The sequence below is a fragment of the Scyliorhinus torazame genome, chromosome 1 (genome assembly GCF_047496885.1).
Source record: "Scyliorhinus torazame isolate Kashiwa2021f chromosome 1, sScyTor2.1, whole genome shotgun sequence".
Taxonomy (NCBI): Eukaryota; Metazoa; Chordata; class Chondrichthyes; order Carcharhiniformes; family Scyliorhinidae; genus Scyliorhinus; species Scyliorhinus torazame.
The window spans coordinates 166385807-166406394 of NC_092707.1; the positions used below are offsets into that span (position 1 = coordinate 166385807).

Consider the following 20588-nt stretch of genomic DNA (forward strand, 5'->3'; position numbering starts at 1 on the left):
ATGCAGCTAGAAAGAAATGTTACTCTGAATGTGATATATCACTTTGAGGAGATGATTATCATCTATGTTTTTCCGTTAAGAAACCGCGCCTGCTTGGTTTTTTTTAAACACTGAAGTACAAACTTGTGGTAGAAAAAGATTTAACCCTTTGAGCACTGTAATATCTTCTCATACCTAAATACATACTGCACATTACAGTGTGGCCTGTCAATGTGATAACAATATACAAGGAAAAACATTGTCCGCTTGTGTAAACTCCTGTTATCTGATTCAAAAATATTACTTTCAGATGTCCAAGAGATTGTCAGTGGTTGCATGCTGTAAAAGGCTTTACATACTCACAGATATGAACCTATTTTTGGAGATTAAACATTTCCTGATGACCTCTCATTGTTGCAGCATTAATGAAACTGGATATGAACCATAAATATAAAACAAAGTGAGATGAAAATGAAGCCTTTGAGGGTTTCATGATATTTCTGAACCACTTAGCTAGCATCTAAGCAGCTGGTTGGTTAGAAATAAAGGTTGGTTATAATCAAATTAGTGTTACTCAACAATGGGCAGACCATCACTGTCCCTTGAATAAGGGGCGATCTGATAGAAATGTTTAAGATCATTAAAGGACTTGATAGTGCCCACAGAAGGAAACTATTTCTTCTGGTTGGAGAATTCAGAACAAGGGAGCATAACCTTAAAATTAGAACTAGTCTGTTCAGAGGTGATGTCAAAAAACAATTTTTCATACAAATTTGGAACTCTCTTCCCCTAAAAAGCCGTTGAGGCTGGAGGTCAATTGCATATCTCAAAACTGAGCCTGATAGATTTTTGTTGGTCAAGGATTTTAATGGTTATGGAACCATGGCTGGTAAATGGAGTTAAGGTACCGATCAATCAGGATCTAACTGAATGTTGGAACTGATTCGAGGAAATGAATGATTTACTCCCCAAGTAAGAAACAGGTTGGGACTGAACAATTATGTATTTATCTTTACAATGTATTCATATATGATTTGCATAAGTGTACTCTGGTTTATTGCACATAAATATACATTGCACAAATCTGTTGGATTTATGGGTGTTTTATAAACTTACAATCGAGGTTATTTGAAGAATTTCAAGAGGTCTTCCTATTGTCCTGGCAAATATTTCTCCTCAAATCAACAGTACTAAAATCCTTTTAATTAGCTATCCATGGCATTATTATTTGTGAAATCTTGCTGTGAATAAGATGGCTGCTGCACTGACGACATAAGGACGGTTTCTGCACTATATACTGGTCATCTCAACCATTTATAAGATGAGGCAAGATTCTATAGAAATGCAACACTCTCTGTAATGATGTGGACATTACAAATCACACTCTCCTATCATTAAGAACAGCCAAAACAATACAATGCTGCTGTGCGTATATGTAAATATGTGAATGTACAGTTTTTTCTAATGGATAGGGTAAGAGGTGTCAGTAATACTTAGCACTTGATGGCTATCAATGTCAGTTTGTTTAATAAGAGCAGCCTGAAGCAAATGCAGAATGAGCTAAACAATAACTGTTTAACACTCAACAAAAATAGGTATTAGTCTACTAAACAACTATTTTAAAAGATGGACTTACAGCATCAAAGTAAATAAAGTACTTGCTACATTTTAAATAGTCACTTTCTTTTACCTGCTAACACCTATCCTGCTGCGAGAAATAAAATCACACTTGGGGGGAGAAAAATCTTCCAGTAAATTGTGCACATGCAGGTTACCATTTGATTAAAGGGTCAGGCACACTCCAATGTGAAGTGACCTAAATTAGTCCATATTTGAACTTATCAGAATAAACCACTTAAAATTTGTAGTGCCTATGGTAAAACAATGTACCGTCATCTCAGAGATTTGGGTTAAAATCCAGTTAGAATATATGGGGGGATGAAAGAGAGCCATGGCTTCTGAATGGAAGCTAGGGTGGCACAGTGGTTAGCATTGCTGCCTCACAGCGCCAGGGACCCGGGTTCAACTCCGGCCTTGGGTGGATGAGTGGAGTTTGTACGTTCTCCCCGTGTCTACGTGGGTTTCCACCGGGTGCTCTGGTTTCCTCCCACAGTCCAAACATGTGCAGGTTAAGTGGATTGACCATGTTAAATTTCCCCTTAGTGTCCAGAGATGTGTAGGTTAGGTTATGGGGTTGAGGGGTGGACGGGGAAGTGGACCTGGGGTGCTCTTTTAGAGGGTCACAGCAGACTCAATGGGCTGAATAGCCTCCTTCTGCACTGTAGGGATTCCATTACTTCAGTGTTACTTTTTAAAATATCAAGGCTAAGTTTCCATTCTGTCATTCTGTCTCACAGAACAAAGCTCACAGAATTATTCTTCATCTCAATGTGTACCTATATTCCCATGCCATTCAACAGACCGTATTGGGGGTAGTGTCCATTATTCACTGTGTTCTTGGTCTTAGCTGAGTTTTTGTTGAGAATCCACATGTAAATACCAAATGTTCTTCAAATGCGTGTCAGAGAGAGAATGGAAAAGTCAGGGATAGACTCGTTAAAGTAACCGCTTTGATTGTTACTCAGTGGGTAACCATTTAGAGTTTATGTGATCATTTAGTTGGGTTTAAGCATATTTGCAAGATGATGGGCGGAATTCTACTCCCCCCCCCCCACGCCGGGTGGGAGAATCGCCCAGGCACCGCGCGAGTCCCACCACGCCGTCCCGATGCCCGCAAGCGATTCTCCCACCCCCCCCCAAACTGGCACAGCGCGAATCACGGCTGGCCGCTAGGAGAATTGCCGCTTGCCGTTGGTAATGGGTAAGCGGCGATTCTCCGGCTCAGATGGGCCGAGCGGCCTGCCCAACAGGACAGGTTCCCGCCGGCGCCATCCACACCTGGTCGCTGCCGGCGGGAACAGCGCGGGAACGCTGGGGGGGCGGCCTGTGGGGGGTGTGAGGGGGGTTCCTGCACTGGGGGGGGCTCAAAAGAGGTCTGGCCCGCGATCGGCCCCTCTGAAGGAGGACCTCCTTTCCTCCGCTGCCCTGCAAGATCAATCGCCATCTTCTTGCGGGGCGGCCGCGGGGAGGATGTCAACCGCGCATGCGCGGGTGATGTCATTTACGTGGTGCCGGTCGCGTCATTTACGCGGCGCCGCTTTTATGCGGCACCAAGGCCCGGCGAGCGTAAATGACGCGGCGGGAGAATAGGGGGCTGGGAACGGCCTCCGACGCTGGAGTGAAACACTCTGATTTTCACTCCGGCGTCGGGACTTAGTCTCCCGATGGGAGAACTGCACCCGATATATTTGCATTTTTTGTGATGGGAAGCACTTTGTTTTTGAAAAAAGAACGTGTACCTCAATTTATTGCTTACATTAACCCAGTCATTCTTCCTGCCACCTTATTTTCACGTAGAGTGGTAGATGTGAGGGAATCTGTCATCTGTGCCCCTGTACTCCCTAGACTGAAAATCATACAATAAATACACACAATGACTGGCAGATTAGTGGTAAATTTAATCTGAACAATTAAACCAATGAAAGAAAGTTCCCCTCTTGAGATATTGAAAATACTGTTTGATAGGAGTTTAGAAAGCTGTGGCTACTAATTCTATTTCATTATGAATCCAGATTTAAAACATTTGCAATCCACAATCAACTTGGACAAGGAATAAGAAGTAAATGGGGAAATGATGCAATTGTGGAGTAAACTTGGAGATTGGATAGTGGAATGTTTCCCTTCTCCCATCCCATTTGACCTTGTGGTTTGGAGGCAGATGCTCCAATTCTTTGGAACAACATTAGAGAAACTAAGTCTGCATTCACTACTACTAAAAGAAGGCCCACAGGGGTCCATAATCTCTCCTTTTATAAGTTTTGACTAACACAAATCCATCACACTTCAGATGCCGCACTTTGTTGCAGATGTAAACTGACCTGAGATATAGAGAGAAGGAACGCTAACTCCTTTCATGTCGAGCTCGGCTAACCTGCAGCCAGAGGGTTACAAGATCTGACAATTACCCTCTGATTGATCGCAGGAGTTTACCAACAGCTCCATCTAGCTGGCTTTGTCTATTTAGACATCTTGCTTGAACAGTAATCTTAAATGAGGCAGACCACGTTAAACATCACTACCACGATCAAGGCCCCAAGTTACCCTCCCCACAAGCAATACTAAGGGAAATCTGTGATTATAGGATTAAATGCACCACCATGTTTGGTTACATTTATCTTGTTTCCACATATTTTTTTATCTGTTTGTTTTGAACTTTGAAAAACTCAAGCTGGGGAACCTGTTCCCATCTGATCTAATTTCTTTACACTGTACTTATGTGCAGTTCAAAGAACTGAGTTGGTATTTTATTGCATATGGAGGCAAGACTGGAAGCATGATTTAGGCTTTGAGGGCTCTTTACTTGACCAAGAAGACCCCACCATTTGTTCAATGCCATCAGCTCCAGGTGTTTGTAGCTGCGAGCAATAACAGATTTCTACCAGTTACAATAGACAACACATAATTTAAAGGTTACAACAAATAAAGTGATGAGCAATTGTACATGAATGCCACTAGTTTTACTGAAATATTGGCTTAGTTAATGACTTCATCTTAGTACTTGCATTACAAGCCATATTTATAACATGAACAAAAATGGAACATTTTCACGTGTATAATTCTTAATTCTGTTTGCAAAATGTTGACTTTCATGATGTGGTTTATTATTAATTATACTGTAGTCCTCCATTCCATGGTTTGTGCTCTGGCGTTTTGTTAATGGCAGATGCCGAATAAAGTTATTTTTAGTCTATGTTGCTTGTAACAGTGTTATAGATATTTCTTTATCAAAAGGCAGCATCAAATGTTTTCCTAATAATTTACATATGCTACAGTAGTTTAGAGTCCCATGTGAAGCAGAAAGTGCTTGAAGTGTAGACGTTAAAGCTCTAAGTGACTCACCCAGAACTCTCACTCAGATTCTTCTCCATCTCCACAAAAGCAGTAGGGTTGGTGCAAAAGCCAAACTGCTTCTTTGCAACATTTCAATTAGAGTCTGAATGGATCGAAAATCTCAAATAACCTGGTGTATCTATATTGCAATGTGGGGAGAATTCAGTTGCATCTGGTGCAGTCACCTACCGTCTACTGCTGCCCCACTGTAATTCAACAGCAGTGCAACAATTGACAAGTCTTCCGCACCATTCTAATATTTCACAAAGCCACACAACAAAACCCGCAAATATCTCTGGTGTACAGTCTACTATGCATTTATTAAAACTGAATAAAGAGCATTTATATATTGGCATCAGTCATAAGCTCCCCATCAAATTGAAAACCTGAAAAGATTTATAATCAAGAATTTGTAAAAATTAAATATAATACGTACTGCATTAATTTACCCTAAATTCCAGGTTGTAAATCGTAACCATGCACAATTAAGTCTTTCAACAATAGTTACTGCAGTGAAATATGAAATTATATATCAGTGTGTGTCCCCCTCCACCCTTCCCACCTGAATGTAGCACTGTTGTGTTGACAGACTTAGTGGTCAATTTGCACTCAGCAAAGTCCTATAAGTAGTGAATGTATGAATAAATGAATGAATGAATGAATAGATAATCTGTTCAGGTGGTGTTGGGTGAGGGAGGAATGTTGGCCGGTAGCCCAGGAGAACTCCCCGTTCTTCAAATAGTGCCATGAGATCTATTATATATATTTCAGTGGGCAAACAGGACCTGGGTTGGGGCATTTCTGACATTGCATCACTCCCGCTGTACTCCCTCTCCTTCTGTTGGCTTAGGTTATATCCTCAATTCTTGAAGTGGGGCTTGAACCCATAACCTTCAGGCTCAGAGCAAGCTGATCCAAAGTCCAAAGATGTGCCAATTAGGTGGATTGGCCATTCTAAATTGTCCCTTAGTGTCCAAAGATTAAGTGGGGTCATGGGGTTGCAGGGATAGGGCGAGGGAGTGTGCCTAGGAAGCGTGCTTTTCAGAGGGGCAGTGTAGACTCAATGGGCCAAATGGCCTCCTTCTGCACTGTCAGGATTCTATTCTATGATTCTATGATTAGACTGATTAAAATGTTCATGGAGAGGTGTCCTCTGGTCCCGCTAGCAGCTGGACGTTTGGCGGACAAGATAGCTTAACTTGGTGTGAGGCCAAAAATGAGTTTTGTGACGCGGGATGAACTTTAGCAAATATGTTCTCGGGATGTTGAAGGTGGGTTATTGGCAGGTCGAGCTTCCCAACGACCAATGCCAGGAACTCCTTTTGTTATGGATTAGCATGTCATACATGCTCACTTCCAAGCTAAATTCCCTGCCAGCAAGAAATCTGAGTGTTCACTTTTACGACAGCATATGAGTAGGGTGCACCTGGTGAACTTGACTGCTTCCATGATTAACAGTGAGTTGCCGTTGCGCTGTCCTCTTTGGGGGAATGTCTGTAAATGCCAGCCAATGCTTGAGGCCGGGTGGCGGCAGCACAAATTGTATAGACGGTGACCAAGGAAGGGTTAGCGGGGAAGGGTGGAGAAGTGGCCGAGCAAAAGCGGAAGCGACAGTTGAGGTTTCCTAGGCGCCCCTTAAATGTGGCACTCAACCCTTTAACCCCATGATTAACAGCAAGTAGAATGATGTCCTGCCTGGCCCCACCAAGAGAATTGATGCGCTCCATGCAGATGGGTATTTAATGAGCTGAAAACACAAGATTGCAAGTGATCTCACATTCTGCCCCCTCCCTCTCCCACTGCCAGTGGACATCACTCCCACCTCTGCACCCACCACCTACATTAGCCTTTAGAATGGAAGAATCCCGTCATTTAATTTTTTTTTCATGTTTTACTCACCTCCATGGTGCAAAGCAATTCAATATCGGGCATCATGCAATTAAAAGAAGCAAGGCTGATCAGATTAGGCAAGCACCAACCCAGATTCTGAATATGAGATCAACTTTTACTGGTGAAGTTGAAAGATATGCCTGGAGGCCAAAGCCTCTACAGTCATGCTAGTAAAGCTTGTTTTTCCCAACAAAACAGATGATGTCAGTCACTGGGACTTGTTTTGCGGAAACACTCCCTCACTCATATTGTGGCTGAAGAAAATGCTTCAAATAGTGGGGCAAGGGGGCTGGTTTTATTTTCAAACCTTGTGTCCTTCGAAGGAAAATGCAATGGAATAAATGTGTGTGGAATTGTCCATTTCCTCTCACGCTATTTTGAAATACTTTGTATTAAAATGTAACATTTAGGCAGTTTTGCAAAGATGGCATGCCGGGGACCAGGATTTTCTGGCTCCGTCATGGCTGGACCCGCCGCGGGATATTTGGCAGCCCAACCAAAAGTCAATTGACCTTCGGAGGGACCGGATGATCCCAGAAACAGGCGAGGCTGGAAAATCCCACCCTGAATTTAAAAAAGATACCCAGCAATCTGAGAGGGACCATCAGCCTCCTAATGAATAATTAAATCAGATAGTGAAATCAAATAGTTAATTGTGGAGAAACATAGAGTTTACAAAAACGTTTAAAACATTTTCTCCTATGTTGTGTAACTTGTTTCATTCTGGCTCTATGTACTTCCTCTGACTGGTACAGGCCTTTTGTACTGATTGAGCCAGAACATACACAGCTCATAAAACACAAGCCATCTATCCAGTCACACAATCTTTGCAGCCAGAAAGTCGCACAGAGCTTATTGAATGCCACCTCTCCAGAGCAGACAACCTTCAGATGGAGTCACATTGGGTACACACAGTGCTTGTAAAAGCCACCTCTCCCACTCACACAACTATCAGATCAAGAGACCCACATAAGGCAGACACAATGCTGACTGAAAGTCACTTTGCAAGGCATATACAGAGATCCTCGCAGAGGCCTAATGACTGCCATCACACTAAGCTTCATACCGAGAACTCTGTAAGTGCATGTGATGTCCATGAGGGAACATGCAGGCAAAAAACCTCTGCTCAGATTAACCTTAAACCTTCTGCTGATGGCTCTGTCAGAGTAATGTGGATTAGTCTTGTCATCCCAATGCCCCAGTCACTCCTTGGGGGAAGATGCTTTGATACCTTAGCTGAAGTACTTAGTACAAGGAATCACTACCCAACTGCCCAGTAGAGAGATCCAACGCTTAGCGCAGAAGTGGCAATATTTTGATACAATGGCCCCCTACTCCACTTAATTAAAATCAGGGAAGGGGGACCATTGGATTTCTGTGAAGTCTTAAATTCAGAAGGTTTATCTCCATCCTGAGTTGCAACACCAAATCCTGTAACATGAAGCGGACGACTTTTGAGATGAGAGTCAACATGCCCTCACCTTCATTTCAGAACCTGGGTTTAATTCTGGCACTCCCCTTTAATTCAAAGCACCAGCTCTCTCTCCCCCCATCAATTTCTTCTTTGAATTCAGCTTGCCGTTTCAGTTCTGACACTCCTCTTTAATGCTGAGTACATCCAAGCTCTGCAGTCACCAGTCAGTGCATGCTTTTATTTTCACTGAAAGCTTCTGTGCTAGCAAGTCGACAGAGTAAACAAATCATAGACATGAGAAACCAGTTTTATTGTTGCTCTTTATTTTAATGCAAATACCAGGGTAGCTTGTCAGCTTGGGGAGTCTTCATTACAAGGGAGCTGACGCACATAAATAAATGTCTAGACTGCAGGCGTCTCGTCAAATTCGATTTACAGCTGGGGGCATGTTGAACAGCAGTGCGCGTCTTTTGGCCAATATCTGAATGTTCTAAACTGTGGCTGGAGGCAAGCTTGGATGTGGCTGCTTAGATACTGCTGTACTTTTTGTGAATGTGTAACTGGTCAGTTGCACCATGAAGAGAAGCATTTCTTTAATTAAAACAAATCGATTAACTCCCTCCTTCCAATCCTGATTGCTTCCGTTAACTGGATTCCAGTTTAACACATTTGCTTCCTTGGCACTGGTGAGAAAAGGCTCCACAACATTAACACTTTAGCGACTGAATGATTCGAAAACATACAGCCACCTTCATGTAGAGTCAGAAGCACAGAATAAACCTTCACTCAATCAGTGATATTGTTGTCATTATGTATTTTTTTGACTTTTTGGGTGTCTGCAGCATGGCAAAGGATGTTTATGCTGTGCAATAGACCCAGATTCTTAATCTGGCAGTCAGTATCAGCTAAGGCACTGATATAAAGTTCCCTCTGCTTGATCGTATTCCTAGAAGAGCACCCTCTACTGCAGCAGTGTTGCACTTCCTCCATTTCGCACAGTAACCATTTTTATGGCTATCTGTGTCAGACATATCTGATTAATTCCAAGTTAGTATTGTGGACCAACCCACAGAACAATACTGACTGAGATTGCCTGAACTCATTTCACACATAGATCTTACAAGCACAGGATACATCAAAGTCTAAGGGCCCTGACAACATTCCGGCAATATTACTGAAGATTTATGCTCCAGAACTAGCCTAGTCAAGCTTTTGAGCTATATTTTCAGCTATAATTTCCACATTGTGGAAATTTGCCCCGATACACCTTGCTGACAAAAATCAGGAAAACTCCAACCTGGCCAATAACCGCTCCATCAACCTACTCTCGATCATCAGCAAAGTGATTGGAAGGTGTCATCAACTATGTTATAATGTGGCACATACACAGCAATAACCTGCTCACTGACCCTCAGGCCAGGATTTTCCAGCGCTGCTGTGGTGGGTCCTCCCATGGGGAATGGAGCAGGACAGCCAAAAGTCCATGATTGATGGACAGTAGCAACCGTGTGTACCATCTACACGATGCACTGCAGCAACTCCCCAAGGCTCCTTAGGCTGCACCTTCCAAGCCCACGACCTCTGCCACCTAGAGGGACAATGGATGCGTGAGAACACCACTTGAAAGTTCCCCTCCAAGTCACTCAGCATCCTGACTTGAAGATATATCGCTGTTCTTCACTGTCACTGGGTCAAAGTCCCGAAACTCCCTGGGTGAACCTACACCACATGGACTGCAGTGGTTCACCACCACTTCTCAAGGGCAAATAAGAATGGGCAACAAACATTGGCCAAGCCAGCAACACCCACATCACATGAAGAATTAATAAAAAACGCAAACTGAAGAGACTATCCCTCCCACTTGTCTGGTTTTAATTTGAAATCATGTTTCAGCAGTGAAAAAGCATTGTCCACCCCTCTACTTCACCACCCAGTTCCCTTATTTTCAATTTTATTTCAAAGTATGACTGTTATTGACACTTAGAAAGTTATGGTACAGATCAGCCATAATCTAATTGAATAACAGGCAGGCTTGAGGGGCTGACTGTCCTACTTCTGTTCCTATGTTCCTAAATGAGGTAAATCGTCCCCTATCATTTATCTGAAAGCATGGCTGGCTTTAAAGCTACAGAGATAAATGTTGATGGTTTCCAGCACTTACATGACAGACAGGGGAATTCAGATATACATTTGTACAGCTAGAGGTTGTGGCTGAGGGCTGGGGTGCAGGAAATGTTAGTAAAATGTGACTTTTCCCTTCTCCATCCTTTACTCTCACTTCAGAAACCATTCAGTTCCAGAACGCCTTCTTCAACCAAGAGAGTCATTACCTCAATCAAAGATACAACATAACCATTCAGCAAGGTGAAAGAGAATAGAAGACAGTTACAGGATCGAGGCTAAAGTATTATGTTGTGTTCATGTGTCCCAGGTTTGACCATACAAGACTTTTTACAGCACATGTAAATGTGCAAATGGCTGAGCACTGGGTTTAATTAAATTGAATAATAGTTTTTAATTGATATATATCTCTATAAACAATAAAAATGAGATTAGAAATAATTATCTTGGTGGCTGCACCAGTTTGCTTTTCCAGTTAACTGTGTTTGCACAGGATGATTTGGCCAAACATTCCAAATAGATAGCAGATTAGGAGAACTGCTTTATTGGCCAATATACCTGTAAGTATTGCAGATACTTTAGCTTGTACTGTTTGAATGTGCATCCAAAAGACTCCCAATGTAACTGGAGACACGTCCCTCAGTTGCATACGAGAATGTCAATGTAATTCTGTACCAGAACTGGTTGAAATACAGTACCATAAATAGGTTGGATCACAGGTAGGCTTCTAGAACTGTGCTGAGCTTAGTTATACCATGAAAATGCAGCTCTGAGCACGGCTGCATATCTGCCTTCATTGTGACTTTGAGCTCCATCAAATAGCTTGGCTGAAATTCAATGAGACATGCTTTCAATTTCAACACGGGAGATACGATGATACAATTCATTGGGGAGCAGTGCTCTTCGGCTCCAGTTGGAGGATGGGTAAGAGTGGCAAGATTGAACGGAAAGAAGCAAGGCCAAAAGAACAACTAAATCTGGCAATCTCATTCTCAGCCCAAGTAAACCAGCTTCTTGCTCTACCTTATCAAATATCGAACAATGGTTTCCATCACTATTTTTAAGATTATGAAGGAGTTTACAATGAGGATGTTTCTAGCTCTGAGAGAATCCAAAGCTAGGAGCCATAAATACAAGAGCGTCAATAGTAAATTTAGTAAGGAATTCAGTCAAAGCTCCTTTATTCAGAAAGTGGCAAAAATGTGGAACCAGGCAAACAGCATAGATGCATTTAAAGCAAAGCTGGATAAGCACATTAGAGAGAAAAGAAAGGATATGTTGCCACGGTGAGATGAGGCAAGGTGGGAGGAGGCTCACTTGGAGTATAAACAATAGTATAGATGTTAAGCCAAATGGCCTGTTTCTGTGCTCTAAACTCTGTGTAATTCTACGCGCTGCAACATGTTGGGGTTCAAATTATTTTTCCTGTCTTGGTTACGCTCTGTCACCTCTACATATAAAACTGCAATGTTTACCAGCCAAGGCAGTCGGCCATGGCACGTCTATTGGCTACAAACCCTATCCTAGTTGAAAAAGAAACCTCACATCATACTTCCTCGCTACCTCTGCTCACTGGAAAACAACAGGAGGAAACCTGCTAGCTGGAATTTTACATTGCAGGTGTAACCTTTGTTACGATCCCAGTTAATGTTATAACTGGATGGGAAGATTCTGGAATGGAACCCTGGCTCAACAGACCGTAACTTTCACTTTCTTTTATAAACCATTGAGGAACAGAGTCACAGGGCAGCAAATTAGTTTTAACAACAAGAAAAACATTCATGAAACTTGAAAAGGTAGATTATTATACAATACTCCTTTACTCCCTCCTTATCTTTTTTTAAATAAATTTAGAGTACCCAATTTTGTTTTCCAATTAAGGGACAATTTAGCATGGCCAATCCACCTATCGTGCACATCTTTTGGGTTGTGGAGGTGAAACCCACGCAGACATGGGGAGAATGTGGAAAGTCCACACAGACAGTGACCCAGGGCCAGGATTCGAACCCGGTCTTCAGCGCCCTAGGCAGCAGTGCTAACCACTGTACCACCGAGCTGCCCTTACTCCCTCCTTATCTGAACAATTACATATAGATTTTAAAATTAACACGGATTACAAAGTACATCTTGAATTATAATGGTCTCATTATCGCACAAGTCCTTTTTAAGCACACAAGATGACTGTGGTGATACACACTCCTCTCTGAACCCAAGTAACTGTCTGTGGCTTTCTCTTCAAAATCTTAGGGCAGCACGGTAGCACAAGTGGCTAGCACTGTGGCTTCACAGCCCCAGGGCCCCAGGTTCAATTCCCCACTGGGTCACTGTCTGTGTGGAGTCTGCACGTTCTCCCCTTGTCTGCGTGGGTTACCTCCGGGCACTCCAGTTTCCTCCTAAAGTCCAAAGATGTGCAGGTTAGGTGGATTGGCCATGCTAAATTGCCCTTATTGTCCAAAAAGGTTAGGAGGGGTTACGGGGATAGTGTGGGAGTGTGGGCTTAAGTGGGTCAGTGCAGACTCGATGGGCCGAATGGCCTCCTTCTGCACTGTATGTTCTGTGTTCTAAATTCTATGTATCCCCCCAGATGATTTATGAGCGGCACGGTAGCACAGCGGTTGGTTCACAGCGCCAGGTAACCGGGTTCGATTCCCGGCTTGGGTCACTGTCTGTGAGGAGTCTGCACGTTCTCCCCATATCTGTGTGGGTTTCCTCCGGGCGTTCCGGTTTCCACCCACAAGTCACGAAAGACGTACTTGTTAGGTGAATTGGACATTCTTAATTCTCCCTCAGTGTACCCGAACAGGCGCTGGAGTGTGGCGACTAGGGGATTTTCACAGTCAGCTTATTGTAGCGTTAATGTAAGCCTATTTGTGAACTAATAAAGATTATTATTATTATTCTTACACCGTGAGCCACTTTGCTACCGTGAACTGAACTCCGGCTTCCACATGAGTGATTTCAAATTCCGCTTTCAAAAGTCACACTTTCAACTCCTCTTTTGAATTATGCTTTCCCTCCTCTGCTTCCATCAAGGTTTTGTTTTCAGGTTTGACACCTCCCGCTTCAGGTTTCCTTTATCTCAAGGGCTTTTACACAAACTCCGAGGTCCAGCCAGCAATTTCCACAATTATTTCAAATAATGTCTCCCAAACTGCAGTAATTTTTCACAAACCATAGCACTACTGCAGTTATCTTTCTTGCCTCTCACAATCCATTACCTTTTCAATGACTTTATGACTTTAATGACTTTACTGAACAGTAATCTGTTCTGGTTCCCAATTTCCTCTTCTGTTAACTCCAGACTTCTTGGAAACTTCTCTTCCTTTCTCTAGTTTGTTTAACTAGCTGGACTTCAGATTTCCAGCATCTTGTTTTCTTAACAATTGCTCCATTTTATGGTTTTTCTTCGAGCAAGGTTGAGAGAGATGTTCACTCTTTAGTCTTCTAAAACCAGCTGCTTCTAGCAGAGCTGTAAGAGCTGCCTTCTCTCTCACTACCTATCTCCAACTGCAATCAAATTAGCTAAACTAAAACTTAAAAGCTCATCTACTTTACAAGGCCTCAGTTGTTGAGCAATGCCTGCCTACCTCTGCTGGCCTATTTATTTTTCACATTGTAGTTCTCTCTCAGCAGAATAAAAGTACAGTTGGAAATTAACTAACCCCCAAACATGCAAACACCTTGGTCCAGCATGAATCTAACAATACGTTTTACCTTTCCAGGCACAGAATTATTAAATTAAACCTACTTAAAACTATACCTTATTTCTAATGTTTACCAACACAAAAAAAAGTCCCTCAAAACTACCTTTAATTTCCTAACACCTTGGCCAACTTTATTTACACCTGCATTGTTTATTAGTGTATTTGCATTAAATGTATTGATTCTAAACAGAAAGGATTTGTATCATAAGGGATTCATCAATCATACCTAGTTGCTGATAGTGAAGAGCCATCATTACCTCAGAATGAATAAACATGCTGCTATTTATAAGAGCAACAGATAGATATCCTGGTAGTTGCCTAAGGAAAGTAAATTATGGGATGTGTAATCAATGCTTCCACATTTTCATTTATTTCCCGCTGTTTACTTTCTTTTAAGAATAATCACTGCTGCCTTCCATTCCCACTACTTCCTTCTTGACTCTGAGTTCTTTTTATTGACAGACCCAGTCGAAAATTCCGGGGCCCACAGGGCAGGGCACCAGCAAAGGACAGGTTGGAAAAGGTGGAAGCTGGGGTAAAGCAATAACTAGGCCGGGATTCTCCGATCCAAGTTTGCTCCGCCACTGCTGCCAGCGAGAATGGAAAATGTTGCTCATGCAAAGCTCCATTCATGACAGCGGGACTGGAGAATCCCGTCGGCGTGAACGGATAGAGAATTCAGGTCCCGGTGATTTGCTGATGCAAAACCTGACCATTACAAGCCTAAAGATGGTTGGGAGAAGGAAAGACTGCAGGAGGCAAAGAGTTCTGTAGCTTGCATCCTAGCACTAAGTCAAAGAGTGCTTTGCAGTGAGTTTGAATAAATAGTGAGGCAGAGCGAGGAAGAGAAGGGTGTACTCAAAGTTGGGAGGTGGGGGGGGGGGGGGGGGGGGGGGGTGGGGGGGGAGTAGAGAGGGAAGTTAGATGGGGAACTGACCAGACTTGGGTTACTAAAATAGGGAGAGGGGCATCTGGTGATCTATAATTTGTCAGTATGCAGTCATGCAGGATGGATTTTGTCTTGTGTTCTGTTCTTTCATTGCTGCATTTCAACAAGGTGCCCTCAGGTTTATCATGATTTTCCTAAAGGCGGCAGGAGAACCTAAATGCTATTCTGGACTTACGTTCAGGTACATCCCAATGGAAGGGCATTTTTTTCATTTGATCTTAGAACTAGTTTGGCATCAGCAACTGTACATTGCCAATTAGATCATATTACACGTGATTGGTGGTTGAGTTGGTAACATTAGAGTGCAGCCACATGTGTTTTACAATATATTCCTTTCTTCTAATCACCGAAGTAGATTATAAATGGACTGGATGAATTGTGTCATTATTAATGGGCCAAATATTATTGTCAGAATTGGGGTGTATTTGAAATGAATGAAAATCACTTATTGTCACGAGTAGGCTTCAATGAAGTTACTGTGAAAAGCCCCTAGTCGCCACATTCCGGCGCCTGTTTGGGGAGGCTGGTATGGGAATTGAACCGTGCCTGCCTTGGTCTGTTTTAAAAGCCAGCGATTTAGCCCAGTGAGCTAAACCAGCCCCTGTTTAATTTACCTGCTATATTTTTGTGCAAATTGCCCAACAATTTGTGGTGAGGAAGTGATGACCAATGCTCTGCAAATCACCATAAACTGCTGAATGATCTGCACCGCTCCATCAGTCACATGGAAGCTGTAACTTGCCCTCAGGTCCATCATCCTTTTGAAGAAATTGCTGCATTTGTCCATTAAACTCACTGCAGAAACATAGGGCTGATACTTTACTGAGCAAATGAGATTTATGTTCCTGCAATTGTCATTCAAAGTAGCCAGCCCAGAAAGGGAAGAATTGAAACTGCAGAGTCTTATTCCAGCAGGTAGTAAATTGCTCTTTGGAAATTTTTAACGCTTTAAATTTTTAATATTTTTCTTACTCTCTCTTCATACAATCTCCCTTTTCCTCTCTTTATTTCCCTTTCTGTAACTGACTTTATCCTTAGTTCACTTCTCTGGCATTCCTCCTTTTCTTTCTCAGTCCTTAGAACTCATCGTTTGAAGATTTCTGTAGGTTAATTCATTTACTTAAGGCCACGGCTGCCATGATGTCCTCACCGCACTATTATCAGCTCGCACTTCCAACAAGTTGCGTGCAAAATTCTTTGGAAGGATGAGGGGGAAGAGATTCTAGCTAGCAGGGCAGATTGTGAGGTGGCCCATTCCAGAAATTTCTGAGCCAATGTTTCAGTGCACTTTCTAACAGGGGTATGTGTGTGCATCAATATATTGCATTCCTATAATCTGTTAAAAGTATTTTCAACACATGGATTCATGAAGGATGTTTGGTTGGAAATTGCCTCACAAACATTGTTAAAAGATACAAAGATCCTAATGTGTTTATCCAGCAAGTATTTAAGCCATACTAATCAACAAAACCCCAGTTTCAATTCCTGCTCTCTGCTGTGTTGGCTGATCTTAGCTAGGTTGGTATTGGTCGTGATGTAATTGCCCATGGCACCGGTTGGTTTGGGAAGAAGAAATTAACATGCTTTTGATTTGTATTCATTCTACCCTGCTCAGTCAGCACATGTGAATGGTAAATGAGGACAGGATTAGGTTGGGTGTGGTGCCCACACAGTCAAATATCCTGCTAAGGTCCATTCTTTGGGGTCACAGATGAAGAAGGCCATTTGGGAAAGGTATCAAACATCACAACCACATGCCTATTGCAACAAGAAGTTAATGTCTCCAGCTTCCATGAAATGGCTGGTGGAGGAGGCAACCTGTCAGTGACAATGGTAGGAGGGAGTGAAAATATGTAGAAACAACATCAACTCAGGGAGGGATAAGGAGTTGCAGGAACAGCAATAAAAATTACCTTGAACTGAACTAGTTGCAGAAGTATAATTGTGGATGAGGTGACCAGTGAAGGGAGCTCAAACTTGAGTGCTTGTAAAATGCAGTGAGGTCCCCAAGCCTGTGTTATTTTTAATAACATTTTTATCTGTAACCTTCCGTGTGCTTAACATCTAAAAATCAGTTCATTTCAATCCAGTATGCATTTTTATTTGAAAAATCTGCCACAAATGGGTACCTCAGACATTTTCCAAAGATATTGCTTCCTCATGGATCTATCAGGACTTGTCTGCCTAAATAAACAAATGGGGGAGTCAAGAGGGAGGTATCATTGCATAAGTGAAAATGTGAAGGATCATTGGGCAGTCAGACCCTTTAACAGGTAAAATAATTGTCACCCAAGATGAGGAGCCAAGCTGCCTGTTCAACTATAGGCCGCAACTAGAGTATTGTGTGCAGTTCTGGAAACCACATTCTAGGAGGGGTGTGATAACACTGGAAAGGGTGCAGAGGAACATAGAACATTACAGCGCAGTACAGGCCCTTCGGCCCTCGATGTTGCGCCGACCTGTTAGGTACAGGATGTTGCCTGGGCTGGAGAGTTTTAGCTATAGAGAGAGATTGGATAGACTGGGGTTGTTTTCCTTGGAACAGAGAAGACTGAGGGAGGAACATGATTGAGACATATAAAATTATGAGGGGTATAGATAGAGTCGACAGGAAGAAACCGTTCCTCTTGGTGGATCTCTAATTGTCTTTGAACTAAGTGCTTGTGCAATTTTTGTGTAACTGAGTATATATATTCCTATATCCACTTGATAATGCTTATCAAAGCTTCCCTATTATAGGGACAGGATGAACTTCACAATTTACTTCAGATCTGCAAAATTTGCTTTCTGCACTTGGCTACTCTGTTCTCCTGATCTTTCTCCTCGCTATTATTTTATCTTTGACCCCCCCTTTCGCTCTCACACCATTCCTGCATCTCACCACTGTGCTGCCACTATCTTCCCTGTGTAGGCTTCAGAGCTCAATTAATTTGAATACATTGGTGGTATTGAAAGTTTCTATGACTGATCTTACCAAACACAAATCTGCACCACATGCTTTGGCTGTTGGAAATAACATCGGCTGTCCTACATGCTGAAGTGATTGTTAAGTTGATAAAAATACTGGGAGCAACTGGAAAATGTTCTGCTCTGAAATAAAATCTGCTGTTGTTTCCAAGGTGAACTTAAAGAAGGAGTGTTCTTTTATGCCTCTACTTTGCCTAATGACGCTTGAGTCTGCAGATTTCTCCCTTAAAATGTGCAGCGGTAAAATCTGCCTGCTGTGGCTCCTGGCTAAACAACGCTTCCATTTTAAAATTCCCACCCTCATTTTCAAACCCCTCCATGGCTTCTTTATCCCTGTAACCTGCTCCAGCCCAACAGCAACCCGAGAACACTCTGCTCCTCATTCTTAATTTTAATTGCTCCTCCATTGGTGGCCGATCATTAAGCTGCTATGGCTCTAAGCTCTGGAATTTCCTCCCTCACCCTATTTGCCTCTTTATCTTTCTGTTCTCCTTTTAGTCACACCTTAAACGCCACCTCTTTGTACAAGCTTTGACCATCTGGCCTAATATCTTCTGATGAAGCTCTGTGGTAAATTTTGATTGATTGTGCTCCTGCAAAGCAACTTGCGACATGTTTCTATGTTAAAGGCACTATATAGATACGAGTTGTTGATGGCAGTTCTTACTATCCCATTGAGCATGGTTTAGGAAATGTTGGTAGGAGAAACGTTACAATCCAAAAACTGCCTATTCTTTATTGCCTCATACTGGGCGGGATTCTCCGATATCGGCGCGATGTCCACCGACCGGCGCCAAAAACGGCGCGAATCAGTCCGGCATCGGGCCGCCCCAAAGGTGCGGAATTCTCCGCATCTTGAGCGGCCGAGCCCTTACCTTGAGGGGCTAGGCCCGCGCCAGACTGATTTCCGCCCCGCTAGCTGGCGGGAAAGGCCTTTGGTGCCCCGCCAGCTGGCGTGAAACTGACTTTGCCGGGCAGTGCATGCGCGGGAGCGTCAGCGGCCGCTCACGGCATCCCCGTGCATGCGCAGTGGAGGGGGGTCTCTTCCGCCTTCGCCATGGTGGAGACCATGGCGAAGGTGGAAGGAAAAGAGTGCCCCCATGGCACAGGCCCGCCCTCGGATCGGTGGGCACCGATCGTGGGCCAGGCCACCGTGGGTGCACCCCCCGGGGCCAGATCGCCCCGCGCCCCCCCCCCCAGGACCCCGGAGCCCGCCCGCGCCGCCGTGTCCCGCCGTCCCAAAGGTGGGTCAATCCACGCCGGCTGGCGTGGGTTGACAGCGGCGGGACTTCGGCCCATCGCGGGCCGGAGAATCGCCGGGGTGGGGGCCCGCCAACCAGCACGGCGCGATCTGCCCCCGCCGAATATCCGGTGACCGGCGGGGGCAGGATTCACGCCAGCCCCCGGCAATTCTCCGACCCGGCGGGGGGTCGGAGAATCCCGCCCACTGTATTCCCACAATCTCCTTTAACTAGAATTCTCCAACCGTTTGCGGGCGGCGGTATTCTTTGGTCCTGCCGGCAGCTGATCCCTGCCCACAGGTTTCCCGGTGGACTGGGAATTCCCATTGACAGTGGCGGGAGCAGAGAATCCCACTGACAGCGAACGATGTGCCACCTCCCACTGCCGACAAGCATGCCTCATCTTGATAATACATTGGATTAATAGAGAGACATCAAGTATCCCAGGTGCCCACCAACATAATATAAGGGCCCACTGCGTCAACATCTGCTAAATGTCTGTCCCTTATTATAAATAGTTTCACTGTCCAGAACATGCTTTCGTTGTTGACATTAAGAGAAAGATCATTATGGGTATTTCCTTAATTATTTAACTACTCAGTATCTGTTATTTCCACTTATAGAAAGAGTGCCCAGTGTTTTCTGAAGACATAATGGAATGAATGTGCTATAAATGGCTCAGCTCATGGCTGTGTGGCTCACAATAAAGATGTATGTTGCAAATGTGTTATCAGGGTGCATTGTGTATAATATGAACAGTAATTGTTTAGTTATTGAGTGTATATTCCTCTTGGGTGCAATGAGAATATCACAAGTGTGTTGTAACAGCATAAGAGAGAGTATATTGGATCTGTTAAAAATGTTCAGGTGTTTATCTCATGTTCATGTTGCTCAGAATAAAACAGCATTCTGGGTGTATTATGAAGGAAAATGCATTTCATAAATGGTGTATTTTTGTGTGTATTTTTGGTGCGTTCAATGGGACAGGCTACTGCAGGTGTGTTAGAACAGTATCGCATTAGGTTTATAACCAGTTAAACAACTCAGTGAGTGTTCCGAAAAGTGACAGTATTAAGGGGAAGCATGTAATGGTAGGCTATAAGAGCATAAGAGTTTGTTATTAACAATTCAGCTGTTCAATGCAGGTTCCTTTTTCCTGGGAATGAGAGAGAGCATTACGACTATGTTATAAATAGTTCATCTGGCCGGCACAGACTTTCATTACTTTCAAAAGGACAAAATGTGATCGGTGTGTTATAAAACTGACTATTATGCTTCCGACTGCTTTTGCCTTCTGTATAGTCCTGGACTTCTGGAAACTTTACCTCCACATAATCAACATCAGGCCTTTAATGAACATTTCTCCCACTGTT

At 43.3% G+C, this 20588-nt stretch overlaps 1 protein-coding gene across 2 annotated transcripts in view; it reads left to right on the plus strand.

Moving 5' to 3' along the window:
* The window catches only part of runx3 (RUNX family transcription factor 3), a 197267-nt gene that overhangs the window by 139264 nt on the left and 37415 nt on the right, over nt 1–20588 (plus strand). The window contains exon 5 of one of the 2 annotated variants that reach the window (XM_072501108.1): nt 10517–10597. The exons of the other annotated variant lie outside the window; for it this stretch is intronic. Coding sequence (XP_072357209.1) covers nt 10517–10597 — 81 coding nt within the window. The remainder of the gene's footprint in view (nt 1–10516; nt 10598–20588) is intronic. 2 annotated transcript variants of the gene reach the window in all.